This window comes from Denticeps clupeoides, chromosome 2 (assembly GCF_900700375.1).
Source record: "Denticeps clupeoides chromosome 2, fDenClu1.1, whole genome shotgun sequence".
NCBI classification, from domain to species: domain Eukaryota; kingdom Metazoa; phylum Chordata; class Actinopteri; order Clupeiformes; family Denticipitidae; genus Denticeps; species Denticeps clupeoides.
Window position 1 is genome coordinate 16,911,027 of NC_041708.1, and position 14,077 is coordinate 16,925,103.

General features: G+C 40.5%; 1 protein-coding gene and 1 long non-coding RNA gene across 3 annotated transcripts; one reads left to right on the forward strand and one right to left on the reverse strand.

Moving 5' to 3' along the window:
* Positions 1 to 212: 212 nt before the first annotated feature.
* On the reverse strand, positions 213 to 12,385 carry os9 (OS9 endoplasmic reticulum lectin). 2 transcript variants are annotated; one of them, XM_028970183.1, is made up of 15 exons: positions 12,211 to 12,385; positions 11,671 to 11,847; positions 11,467 to 11,530; positions 11,313 to 11,389; positions 10,649 to 10,747; positions 10,127 to 10,328; positions 9,218 to 9,340; positions 9,108 to 9,142; positions 8,900 to 8,936; positions 8,379 to 8,473; positions 6,374 to 6,562; positions 4,366 to 4,594; positions 1,712 to 1,906; positions 1,064 to 1,173; positions 213 to 897 (listed from the first exon to the last, which is right to left on the reverse strand). In XM_028970183.1, exons 1-15 carry the CDS (start codon positions 12,358 to 12,360, stop codon positions 760 to 762), a joined length of 1,920 nt encoding a protein of 639 aa, XP_028826016.1. In that variant the 5' UTR covers positions 12,361 to 12,385; the 3' UTR covers positions 213 to 759. The 2 variants fall into 2 exon arrangements, with proteins under 2 accessions (XP_028826016.1, XP_028826017.1); XM_028970184.1 differs by lacking the exon at positions 1,712 to 1,906.
* A 20-nt stretch (positions 12,386 to 12,405) lies between these two features.
* LOC114784653 (uncharacterized) lies at positions 12,406 to 14,053 on the forward strand. Its single transcript, XR_003748897.1, has 3 exons — positions 12,406 to 12,590; positions 12,844 to 12,935; positions 13,430 to 14,053. It is a non-coding gene; the product is annotated as an uncharacterized LOC114784653 (long non-coding RNA).
* The last annotated feature ends 24 nt before the right edge of the window (positions 14,054 to 14,077 follow it).

A 14,077-nucleotide genomic window follows, 5' to 3' on the forward strand; every position in this document is an offset into this window, starting at 1 on the left:
GTACTATAGACTGCACCAATGTTAAACGTAAATGTTTCTCATGCAGTCTTATGGGAACTATGTACTTTATGATATACATTCATGTGTTAATCAGATTTCAGTGACTTTTCCATAACTTTGTGTTTATTTCGTATTCTAAAACTTTAACGCCTTTAAGGTCTGAGCAGTAATGGATCAGTGAGAATGTTTGGTGCATCAGAACAGACACAGTATTTCACTCAAATATTATTTAATTGTAATGGTGCTGTTTTTTTCACTGTAAACATAAATTTAAACTGGAATAAATTATATACAGATCGATACCCTGTCCCACCCCAAGTGTCCATACAGATCAGACTCTGATCCATGCTGACAAAATTACTTTTTAAATTATTCAAAAGCTTTGATCTGAAAGCCCTTGGGCACCTTGTATGTGAACATGATTTGTACCAATGTGTGCCAGTAGTTTTTGCAAGCTTGAGTGTAAAATGGTAGACACAATAATTTGCCATAGTCCTATTACTCATCATCCCACCCCTGCCTGCAGCCATGATCATATTCTGACTCCACCCCTCAGATCAAATTAATTATTTTCCTGTCTAACAGAGCGTACAATACCAGGCAGCAGTAGTTCCCTGAATCCTTTCAAAAAGAGAGACTAGAGGAGGGCTGTGAGCTTTGCACAGGGACCTTGTCTTGATGTGGATGCATCACAGGTCACAGTCTACAGAACAAAATGCAAGGAAAAGAGAGGAAAGAATAAAAGAAGGAAGAAATGCATCAGAGCTCAAGGTCTTCAGTGTCTGAAGATTCTGATTGGCTGTCCTCTGATTTTTCTGTCCCCCAAACAAATCTGTAGTTGTCTTCCAACTCCTGTAACCTCTTCTGCTCCTTATACACTTCTTCAGTTCCTCCAGTCTACACACAAACACACACAAGCTTAAAAAAAAATAATGTGAATCACTTAAACTTGTTAAGGTTATGTTTGATTATTAATGTATGTGGAATGTTGCAGAATTTATTCGTATTTGATGCTGATTACCGATAAATTCTCAAAACTGGGGAGAAAAAAAAAATTCTATACCAGCAGGTTGATGAGCAGATCTCTGAAACTCTTGGTGTCTTCCTCACTGAACCACTGATCTCCATGTTCGTCATCCATACCTCGGCTCAGAATCTTCACTTCAATCTTCCCTAAGATGATGAGAAATGACCTTGAGTACATTTGGAGTCCACACCCCAATGGCCTATTCATTTTTGAATTCTGAGCTCTTGGACACTACCAGTCCCTTTGAAAAGATCTGATGGACATGTTCATAAGAACACAGTGCATTCATCACATAATATTAGTTTAAGAATAAATGAAAGTGACAGCATTAAAGAGAAGCAGCAGTACACACAAGCAGAAGAAATGTCAGAAGGAGGTTGAGCTAGATAGTGTAGACTGATGGTGCTCACATGTTAGCAGTTGGAAATAAACTTTTATTGTGCTAACAACATCTGTTGAAGGACAAGGTCAATCTTGATAGTCAAGACCACAAGCAGGTGCATGTTTCTGAACAGTGTTTGTTGCAGTAAGACAAACTGCAACTGAGACAATAAATATTTGTTGCAGTATTTTATCCTAGTGCTGAAAAGGGCTTGAGGAGCTCACGTTACACCAGAGGAACACTTAAATGCAGCAGGAGGAAATAAAGTGCAGAAGCAGAAGGCTGGACACTGTGCTGGGTACCTTTGGCCTTGACTCCTGCTCTCTCTAGCTGCTCTCTGACTGTGTCTTGAATCTGCTGCCACTGGGGGTCGCTCTCCCCCAACTCCTGCACTGCCACATCACCCCCTGCAGCTGCTGCACCCGCCGCCACAGCACCCAGTTTGAACTTTGTCACCCTGATCTTTACCTGGTTGCCTTCAGCATCCAGGCCGGGTGCTGCGATGATGAGACACAAAGATGAGCAAGACCTCATGCAACATTCCAGTGTGGTCACTGGGGTGACAGGTATAATGATAGCAGCCTTGATTGAGTGGCAAGAAAAATGATGTGAAGCCTTTTGATTTCTGCAATATTTTATCATAAAATGTGATCAAATCATCAGATTCGTCTGATCTGAAAGTTAATTATCTTAAAAAATTGAAGTCTAGTGTTTGCATAACTCAGCCACTGAGGATGCATGTGACTTGTATTGCTTGGTGCTGAAAAAATTCACTCAAAGTACGAGTTTGCTCCACTCAAGAAGAATACCCCTATGTGAACCATGCCTCACCAAAACAAGCTTTCAGAGGACCTACAATAAAAGAATTGTTGAATAGCTAGAAATGACAAAAAAAACTTTTACATTTTAAAGATTCAAATTCACCAGTCTACAGTTTGGGACTGTGCTAGTCTACCAAGAAGTGGGTGCTTAGTCAAAATGTCCCCAAGTGCACAACAAAGACACATCAATGACAGAAGTAAACAACCTAGAGAGAGACAGACAAAGATTTGAAGGCATAATTTGAATTGGATTAACATCTGTGTTCATCTGGTATAATAGGGCACTGCATATAATCATGAAAAATTCATCCAAACATGATGTATGGTGGAAAAAGCATAATGATTTGAGCTGGCTTTGCTGCATCTGGTCCTGGCCAGCATGAAATCACTGAGGGGAATATGAATTATTTCCAAGTGTCAGCATCAACTCCACCTTTTGGAGTGGCCAAGTCAGAGCCCAGACTACAAACCAATAGAGATGCTGTGAAATGACACATGCACAGAACAAAAGCAGTTCTGCCAGGAAGAATGGACTAAGAATCCCCCTGAACAATGTGCAGGTCTGATCCACAGCTTCAGGAGGTTAACTGTTGCCAAGGGGTGTTCAACAAGTTATTAGTTCAATACTTTCTCCACTAGCTAAATTAGTTTATGATTGTTCTCAATTACATGATTTTTCGTGTTATTGTTTTAGGCATTATAGAAGGTCTGATCATATTTCATGACAAATTAATGCACAAAACCATTTCTTGCCACTGTGGTATAGCTTAACATTGATCAAACGTCAGCTTCTCTTATAATAAAGATTTCATACACACACACACACACACACACACACACACACACACAATTATATACAAAAGGAATGTTGACACAATATACTTTAACCAAAACGTTTGAAAACAAGACAAAGGGATTTTAGTTTTACATTTGCAGCATTATCAGAGAACCTTGCTCAGGGAAACAATGGTAGTAATTGGGGTTTTAAGCTGTGACTTTGCCAGACTTAAAATCCCCTGAACTTTTCTGACCAAAAAGCAGAATTTCCATAACATATAAAGAAATGTCCAATATAACATTTGGGTGCTGAGCAGAAAAGGACATTTAAAGAGGTTATACAATTCAAAACTGCATTGTTGTTGAAAATAGACAGCTTGGAGTGTTGAATGGCACATGCTAAAACTTCAACTCCAACATGCATGTAGACTCCTCTACATGCATGTTTTATTTTATCACTTTGGGTGAGCCAATACTTCATTTTCAAACCAAATATCTCGAAATGTACACTTGTCTGGCATGCTATGTAAGTGAACAAATGTAAAGACATTTGAGGAAAACAAATGTAAGTCCCTGACTTGGCACCCAAATGCACCCCATACTTTCCCTATCTGGAAATTCCCTGATATTCCTGAAATTCCCTGAACCGTGGGAACCATGCTTTGCACTCTTCTGGTTCAGTGTGTTACCCACTAAGCTACTACCACCAGGTTCATGCAATTTTCCTTTTTGACCAGATAGCAATAACCCGCAAACCTTCATTTTAATATATTGGGAAAGACAAAGGCATTAGATTTTATATTCTTCCTGCATATTTAATTTAAATATCACTTGAAAGCATAGCATGATGTCCTGATTTCAGTTTTGAGAATTTAACCAAACATTTAAAAAGACAAAATGTATGCAAGTTAATGAGATGGATGGTGGAGTTACTAGATGGACTGACTTTTGCACAGATAGACAGTAATGAACAAAATTTCATAACTCACATCCAGCCTGAAATGATCTTTGATAGTTTGATCAAATTTACTCTTAAATCAGTTAAAAGGCTAGGTAGAGTGCCCCCCCTAGTTCACAGTTAAATAGCATTTCTGTTCAGAAGGGGGGGGGGGGGGGTTTAGACCTAGGAAGAATTTGCTGTTCTTGACCCCATTATTGACCAAAAAAGATGTGCCAAACTAACAACATTGTCTAGTTCTTGAATAGGTTTAATGAGGTCTACATTTTGTAGCTCTAGTCTAATCACATGTCTAACCCATCCGACCATACAGCCATCTCTGTGGCTCTGATCTTCTGGGTCATTTTCAGTCTGTGAGTGTGTGTGTAACATTGCTGGTTGCTGGCGTCTGTGTGTGTACCTGGTTGGCTGGGCACAGGGATCCTGATCTCTTTTGTTTTTTCTTCAACTTTGAGATGTGTATGGCTCTCAGCAAGCTCTTCTTCTGTCTGCGTTTGAGTAGTCAGGGGTTCCTCATCCTTGTCTTCCAAGCGGTCCAGCAGCTTGTCCAACGTGTTCTCTAATGTATGTGCTGCCTGAGAACGATCAAACTCACCCTTTAAGCCCTCAGACTCCAGTTCCTGCTGGGCCTGAAAGACAGACAGACATGTGCCACTCACACAAAAGATGTATAAATCAATGACATACAAGGACTTGAGATAAGAATGCAAACAAGTTGTCAGACAAAAACGTAACCATTGAGGATTTGACCTGTAAGGCTTGTTAAAAATTAGGGCTTTCAAAAGTTTACTATATGAATGTAATAAATTACATTAGAAAATCAAAAAGTAATCCAAATTAATGAATACTCTTAACTATTTTGAAAATGTGCAGCAATGTTTACTAATTAAATAAAAGATACAAAAGATATATAAACATATTGGCAAGGTTTTGCATACAATATTAAGGTAAACAAACAAAAAAAAAATTCTCCAGGAATTGTAAGGGATTACAATAAACAAAGATGTCCTTAAATCATTTAACTCTGTACTCTTAAACACTAATCAGGATTTTTTTTTTTTTTTACACTTTAATTATCCCGAAGGAAATGGCTTCTCTGCTTTTAACCCATCACCCTTAGTGAGCAGTGGGCAGCCATGACAGGCGCCCGGGGAGCAACCTTCTGATTATGGGAGATGCACCAACACCCACAGCAAGACCAGTGATCGACAGGTTTGATGACCTACAGTGTCATCTGAGAAAGTGATCAATTGTTCCATTTGACATACAACTGACCCACAGTTGGTTGTGTTGGAAAAGAAAACATAGTGACCTGGGCACATTATGCTAGAAAAATGGATCACAAAATGTGTGTGTGTGAGAGAGAGAGAGAGAGAGAGAGAGAGAGAGAGAGAGATACTACATCATACTGGTAAAAGATTCTGTTTGAGTTTCATTTGAATTATAATCAAACCACAGAATTTTTGAGAGAATTTCCTGCATAAATTATCATCATTCTATTTGCATTCATTTAAAACAGCAGTAGCTTACTCAGTACGGCTGCAACAATGCATCATTTAAATCGCTAAAACTCTATTACTAAGAGTTGGCAATGAATTTCATAATAGATTCGTTGTGTCGCGCAACACGGAGACATTTGATTATTAAAAAAGCTTGGGTCTCTCTCGTGCACTGATGCTAGCAGAGGTTAGCCTTCAGACAATGCAGAGGTAGAGGAAAGATACAAAAAAAAAAAAAAAAAAAAACGGCAGTTGCCTGACACCGCCAGTGGACGCAGGCAGCTAGCAGTGGTCTGTGCACGTGCTCAACATGACCACGCGTTACGTGGGCATTTTTTGTACACGCTGAAACAGACCATGCGTGACGCCAGACCACACATGGTCTATTTTAGCAGACGTCTGGTCTGACCCGCCCATTTCTCCTCCCACGATAAAACAGCATGCAGTTAAAGCTCCAGGTCCAGTTAAAGCTGTGACATTCTTGAATAATTTGTCAAGGAAGAAAAGCCATTACTGTGGTGGAGGCAAACAATGATATCCCATGTTGGTCAGGCTAGTCAAGTGAGGCAGTGGGGGCCTAGCTGGTAAGCAAGCGGACCTGTAATCTGATGTAAACAGAGGACACATTTCATTGTCGCTCAAAGAACGAGCCTGAGCCAGAAGCATGTGAACATGCAAACATTTTTGCTTTGCAATGCAAAGTGTCTGAATGGAAGGAGTGAGAGTGAGTAAGTGTGTGTGTGTGTGTCTGTCAGTGTGTGAGTCTGCAGTGTAGTGCAAAGAACAAGTTCTGACGAATCTTGTTAAATTGTCTGATTTCTATTGTTTTGGTTTTTTTTATTTTTATTCAGTGACAGTGGTAAAGTAGACCACTCCATTTTCATAGTCATCGATGCCAGATTCTCTCACCTCATCTATGATGTTGTTGAATTCTTTCTGCATCTCTTCTTTGATCTCGCCCCTTTTTTCAGATGGGATTGAGATATCAGCCATTTCTTCTTCAAACTCCTGAAGCAGTTTCTCATCCTCATCATCATGCCCATCATCTCCCTCTGCCTTCACAGAGTGCTGTGCCTGTTTCTGCTCTGTCTCTGTGTCCTGCATACACAGCATACATAGACTGTATTTTAAGATTCCATTTCTTACTGTGGTTAAAAAAAAAATTAAAAAAACAAATTGTCTGCACAGGTCAAGAGGAACTAAGGAGGATAAAGGTCAGAAAGGCAGCAGGTCCAGATGGCATCAGCTCAAGGGTCATCAGGTCCTGCACAGATCCACTGTGTGCAGTAATGGAGCACATTTTCAACCAGATCCTGAGGCTGGGGAGACTTCCAGAGCTCTGGAAATTCTCTTGTGTGGTACCAAAGCCAAAGACTCCACGACCCAAGGACCTCAACAGCTACAGGCTGGTGGCTCTGACATCCCACCTGATGAAGACCCTGGAGCAGCTGGTCCTGGCTCAGCTTTGGCCCCTGGTGATCTCACCTTCAGTTTGCCTACCAGCCTGGCATCAGAGCGGATGTCCAATGCCTTCAACACAATCCTTCCCACAATCCTGAGGGACATGCTGGAGCACACAGGAGTGAAATAATCACCTCACAACATGGACCCTGGACTACCTCACCAACAGACCACAGTACGTGAGAACTCAGGGCTGTGTGTCGGACAGGGTGATCTGCAGTACAGGGGCCGCACAGGAATTGGTCCTGGCATCATTCATCTTCACCATCTACATTGCAGACTTCACCTATAACTCCACCAACGACAAGGAGTACAGAAAACTGACCAGGGACTTTGTGAACTGGTGCCAGCAGAACTACCTCCAGATTAACACTTGAAAGACCAATTAGTTGGAGGTAGACATCCTCCAATACAACCACTGAACATCCAGGGTATGGACATTGAGGCTGTAGAGACCTACAGGTACCTTGGTGTTCATCTGAACAATCTGAACTGGACTGGACTTACAACTCTGATGCCCTCTACAGAAAAGGGCAGAGCAGGCTGTACCTGCTGCAGAGGCTCAGGACTTTTGGGATGAAGGGTCCACTCTTGAAGACCTTTTATGACTCTGTGGTGGCCTCAGCCATCTTTTATAGTGTGGTCTGCTGGGGAGGTAGCATCTATGCTGGGGACAGAAAGAGACTGAACAGGCTCATCCTGTGGGTCAGCTCTGTTCTAGGATGCCCTCTGGACCCAGTGGAGGTGGTGAATGGTGGCTATCATCCCTGTTGGAGAACATCTCCCACCCCTTGCAGGAGACCCTGACAGGACTGAGAAACTCCTTCAGTGGCTGCCTGCGGCATCCATGATGTGGGACGGAGAGATTCAGAAGGTCTTTCCTGCAAACCAGTGTCAGGCTCTACAACAGCTGACCACACAAACACACACATCCAGTACACCATCTCCATTTCTCTTAAGTGTATATCTATGTGTATATCTACCCACTCTGTACATATGTAAAATCTCACAAATATATCTTTTATGTATATACTGACATTTTTTATTTTTACAACTCACATTTACTGTTTTATTTTGCAATTCTAGGACTATTGATTTGCTTATTTGTACAGTGAACTTTTATATTATACAGTCAACATAGTGGCTGTGCTATTGTCTGCTCTTATCTTGTACTGTCCATGTCCTGTCGTGACAATGTAAATTTGTGGGACTAATAAAGGACCATCTTAACATTTTTCTCGTGGCAAAGTGAAAAGAAAAAAAAAAGTAGCTGTGTGTGTATGTTTCTATGTTTTGAGTCTATTCTGGTGTGTGCAGAGTCATCCGTTAATTTCAAGTTGATATTCTTGTTGCATAGAAGATACAAAACTATAGCATATGGGTCTATAACAATTTTTATATAGAGAGTTAATACCTAAAGTCCTTTGTGCAAGTGCGTGTGTCTGCACTTTACCTTTTTGTGTGATGATCTGAGGTGCTGCACAAACTTCATGAGGTCTGCAGGGTCTGAGATTATTTTAAAATTAAACTTTTCTTCTTCAAACACAACTATAGCAAAAAAAACAAAAACAAAAGAACAGTAGTCTGAAGTTCAATAAGCTTGATCATACATGACAATCTGCACAATTTTTGTGTTCAGGTTTGGATAGTTCACCCATGGTGTATTCTTCTCCAGAACATCCCAAAAATTATTAAATATAAAAAGATACACTACATACATCTCTGCTTTTTACAAGTGCCACACATAATGAAAGTGAAATGATTGTCATCGTGATGCACAGGAATCACAGCATGTGGTCACACAATGAAATAGTGAGCAGTGGCAGCCATGAAAGGCGGTTTGGGATTTGTGCCCTCCAATACAGATAAATTTACAGTTATGGCACAGACCGATGTCTATCATTCCTTTGTATGAAATTATAATGACAAATTATTAAAGATTTTAGACAGTCTTCTCTTCAGAATCATAATTACCTTCTTTTTCATGGAGCTGATGTTGCTGATCTTCAGCCTGCAGAGATATGAGAATCCTTCAGTCTCAGTGTGTGTGTGCTATTAGAAAATGTGACAATTTTTGTCATACAGTAAACAAATATTATAAATATAAAGACCATGTAGTCACTAATGATAATATTAATATTGTGTATATTCATGTTATACTGTAAAATAAAGGACGTGTTACCGTTTGTTCAGTATCTTTTGGATCATCCAGGTCTTCTGAAAAGTCCAGCATAATTACACACAGTTAATAAAGAATCAGCTATGTAATAGTGGTCCCAAATTTCACTGTACCTGTTGATGCAGTCCCCTCAGTCAAGTCCTCAACCCTCCCCTCCACCTCTTCATCTTTAGAGAGCATCTTATCCAGATCCTCCAGCTCTTCAGAGATTTGCTGCACTTTACGCTTTGTGTCAGCTAAGAAGTGGAGAAGAAACTATTCATTTTAATTACCCCCCGAAAAAAAAAGAAAAGAAAAAAAGACAGACTTATTTTATAGTTGAACTGTTATTTGTAGTTGTTACAGTGTGTATCTTTTGATGAAAGCACATTTGTGGAACTACTGTAGTGCATTATGTTAATTCACTGTCAATAAATGATTTGATTGCAGTGTCTCTTAACAGTACTTTTTCTTTTCCTCTCTCTCTGCTTTGTAATTTGCTCTAACACTGCAGTCTAACACTGACTGGAGGAATGTATTTGGATTTATTCTATTATACTGCATATATGGATCTGTGTAAATGCAGATTTAGGTGGATGAGAACATTTTGAAAATGACTCTCATTATCAGCATTTCCCTACACACAAATCAGTTTCAAATTTGTGTTAAGAGCAAAAAGATCTGTATTTTTGATGTGCGAATTGTAAGGTGGGGACAAGAAATCAATCTAACTCTGAAATTAGGGGGCGCTCATGAAACATGATTACTTGTAAACAACAGCCAGTAATTCACCATTAACAGAGTAAAAGCTGCAGTTTGACACATTCGGGACAATTTTCTTCAGCAATTTAATGCTATTACATACCAGATTAAATGGTTCACTTTTCAAATGGCCAGGTTTATAATTAGAAACAGCACTGGCTTATAATGAGTAATGTAACATAATAAGTGGCAATATGACTAAATATGCCTGTAACAGTGTGTGATTTAGGTTTGCATGTTAGCATTATTGAACATAATTTTAAACACATAAATTCACTCACAGACTTGGGCCTTGACGTAATCCATATACTGTTGTGGGCTGAGTGCAGGCTGGCAGATGATTGGCTGAGGCCGTGTGGAAGGTGGTGGGCGTAGCAGCGGGTGGGAGCAGGGCCGGCTCGTGTGAACAGTGACAACATAGCGACAAGACTGGGGCTCATCCACACGGGCCACATAATCTACTGAGCCTTCTTCACACACAAACTAGACATTCATATACACATATACACACACACACACACACACACACACACACACACACAAAAAAAAAAGGAAAACAGAATCTTCCAAAATAAGTATGTCTAATGCATTGACTACTGAATGACTAAAGTTGACTACCGAGATGTTAATGTAGTGAACTTAAAATATGCACATTTTTAGAATAGTCTATTTTTTTTAATACATTTTTGACAGGCTGACTTCTTATTATAGATTATAAAGTTGACAGAAAAGTAATCATATTCTGTAAATACCAGTTATGACAGAAGACATTCTGTGCTGCGTTTCTGTGTCTACAGACTCACCCTGACTTCTGTTTCTCTTGGACTCCCATTGAGGTCACACTTGGATCCGTTTACATATGACTGACTGTGATAGCGCTTAAGTTTGTGATGTTTAGAGGCCTAGACAGGGGACGAGAGGAAGGAATTTGACTCTCAGTTCCTGTTTCAACATAATCATGACACCTGAATACTGGGTGTTACAGTTATCATGTCATAATTTTATGTCGAATCATGTCTTGAATCAATCAAATAATTATGTATATGGTGTTTTTAAAATTGTGATTTTTTTTTTTTTAATTGTATTTATACTTTGTATTCAATGTTACTGTTACTGTTTTTGTATTTAATGTTACTTGTATGGGTCAGAGAGTAACGTAATTTCAATTCTCTGCATGTCCTGAACATGTGGCAGAATTGACAATAAAGCTGACTTGACTTGACTTGACTAATTAAAAGCTTTGGAAAAAAAAACTTGACTGTTCCTGAGCAGATTTGTTGGTCCATTTTTAAACTGCCACCCATTATTCCATGGGTTCCATGTTCCAGGGAGCCTAAATTAAACTGGACGAAATCACTGGTCATTCCATGTTTTCATGCTTATCAGTTTCTCCAAATCTTTTTATTAGACCATGTACCTGGAAATTATTTATCAGTTAACACTACATTCACATACACACAGGCTTACTTTAGCAGTTTCATTGGTCCAGTCAAACTCAGAACTGTAGTAACCCAGGAACAAAACTTCTCCTTTAATCTCGGAATCTGTGGCACAGGAAGACATTGAGTTAGCCCAACTTCATAGAGTTGCAAGGAACATTAATATGAAATTCTAATAATACCTTCCATGTGGTACTGTCGGATATGCTGTCCATAACAAAACTCATATGTCCACCAGTCCTTAGTCTAAGACGGAAACATGGGGCAATTACATGTCATGTCTCCAGACCCTGGTAATGATGGTAACACACTGATGCAAGCAAAGAGACATCAGATGGCCTACAGCAGCCTACAAGGGTCCAGGCTGCTCAACTCAGTTTCCTTACCTTGGTAAGGCAAGGAGCGCTGCTCATGGGCTGCAGGAGCTCAGGGATGGGTGGTCCAGAGTAACTATATGTGGGTGTCTCACTGGGTGGGTGGAACTGGAAGAGGAGGGCCTGAGCTGGCAAACGGCATTCATAGTGCTGCCGATATTTACTGCTGACCAGCAAAACGTCCTGAGTCTAGAAACACACACACAAGCAGAAGATCGTACATGGTGTGTTTATAACACCGTGAGAGTTTCGATGTTTATTATCCCATGAAAGATGCTGCATCAGACTGGTGAACTCATGCTGAGGCTCTGAGGTCTGTTCCTGGTACCTTCTGCCAGAATGTTCTCCTGTTCTCGCGAACTACCTTGGACCAGGAAGGCGGCGGGTTGACAGCAGTGTTGCCTGAATTAACTTTCTGGCAGGAGGTTCCGCAAGGAGGTTTTAATTAAATTTCGAGGTCCGACATCTTCCGTAATCTTCTAAGACTAACGCGCACTAGACATCGATCCCAATTGACAAAAAGCTGCGGAAACGCCGTCATGTTGTCGTTACCTGCCCCATGACTACAGGCTCCGGTAAAATCTGAATGCCGTACTTCATCTCTGTCAGTTCCTCCAGGTTCAGAAAGGCTGAAGCGGAGAGGAGGCACAGCCAAAGCGCCCCACATGACCACCACAGCCACACAGTCATGGCAGCCGCCATCTTTTTCTCTCTGAGCGTCTCTTGTTGTGATTCGGTGGGGGGCGGGACTACGGCTTACCGGAGGGCCGATTGGACAACGTCAAAAATGTGAGTGACACAATTTGATGAATCAACTGTCAATCACATGACCTCCGCTGCCACGGTCGACACGCCAGCTATAAACAGATACGCCATTGGACTAAACCGGTCGATCGTTTCAGATGAGCAGACCATCTGAGAACCTGTAATCTGTAATTATATTTCTTATTATTGTACACAATTGAATTCTCACTGGTCAGAATAGCAGTTAAGTATACCGACAACTACATTCTTAACTGTATTGTAATATATCCAATGCTTTATTTCTCCTGGTCAAAAATCAGGTGAAAACATTTTATAAGTTTTAATATTTAATAAGTAATAAGTAATTTAACAAGTAACATAGATAACATAGATATATCTTGGCACCCCAAAACTGGATTACAGACACTGCTTACTCTCTAGTGAAATACAATCCAGACCAGCGACCCGGAGACCCGGGAGACGGTGACCCGGAAGCGGAAATGAGAGTGGGCAGTGTCGAGTATAAAAGTCAGGTGACCCTGAGGAGATGCTGCACGCTCTTTGTTGAATTTATTCCCCAGAGACGCTAGCCTGCTTTCCCATGCCTGATTAACTAAACTCCTTGACCACGACCATTGCCTGTCCTCGACTTTGAGATTTGCCTGCCCCTCCTGATACGATGATTGACTGATTGAACATGCAGCCAGAGCTCCCTTCCCGCCGCGCTGCGGCGTGTCCATTGCTCCCTTCCCATCTTCACTCACCGCCAGTCTCCCCCTCACAGACTAAACGCCTCAAGTCCTCCTTCCCAGCTCGTCCAGTGTCCTCCCCTGTACGACGACTTGTCCCCTCACTCCAAGCATGTCTGCAAGCGCGTCACCAAATTCGCTCTGTGACAATAATGTATGCATATAATATGCATATGATTATGGTTGGAGTGTTCACTCCAATACAGGGCAATTTGAATGACCTAATTCTGCTTGATAACTTTCATAACCTTGCTTATTTTACAATGTGTACATTGCAGGACACAAGCGGCAGGCAAACTACAGCCATGGAAGGTTGCCATCCTAATGAGAACTGACATTTTAGAATGTTGCTACAACATCATACACAAGACTATTACAGATTAAGACTAAGACAAGATTCTATTTTTTGGAAGAATTACATGCTTGAATTCAAAGAAAGCACAAAAACCAAACAAAACCATTGAACAAGCTAAAAAGCTCTCTGCAGTTCAGTTTAAGTCAAATTATTGTCTACAATGGCTTTATATTCTGTATATTCACAGGAATATTTTGACATCATCAAACTTGCAGGTAGTACACAGATGCTCCTCTTTTAACCTGTGAAGTACTTTAAAAACCTGTTAAGGTCTTTGAGATTCTAGAATCTCATAATCTCAAAAATGCAGCGCATAAACATGAATGAATGATAATCTTGATTTGGTAGTGATACTGCACAGCCAAGGTAGCTTCATCCAGTAGAGATGGATTTTCTAAATAGGTCCTGGTCATGATTAACTGCTTGGGCTTTGTGATTGTTCCCATGCTCATTAAATATTTATTTTTTTCCCAGATGAATTATTCAGGATCCTGAGCAATTCACACACACACACACACACACACCTATTTTAAACCATTCAGCAATACACCAGATATCCCATAACCACACT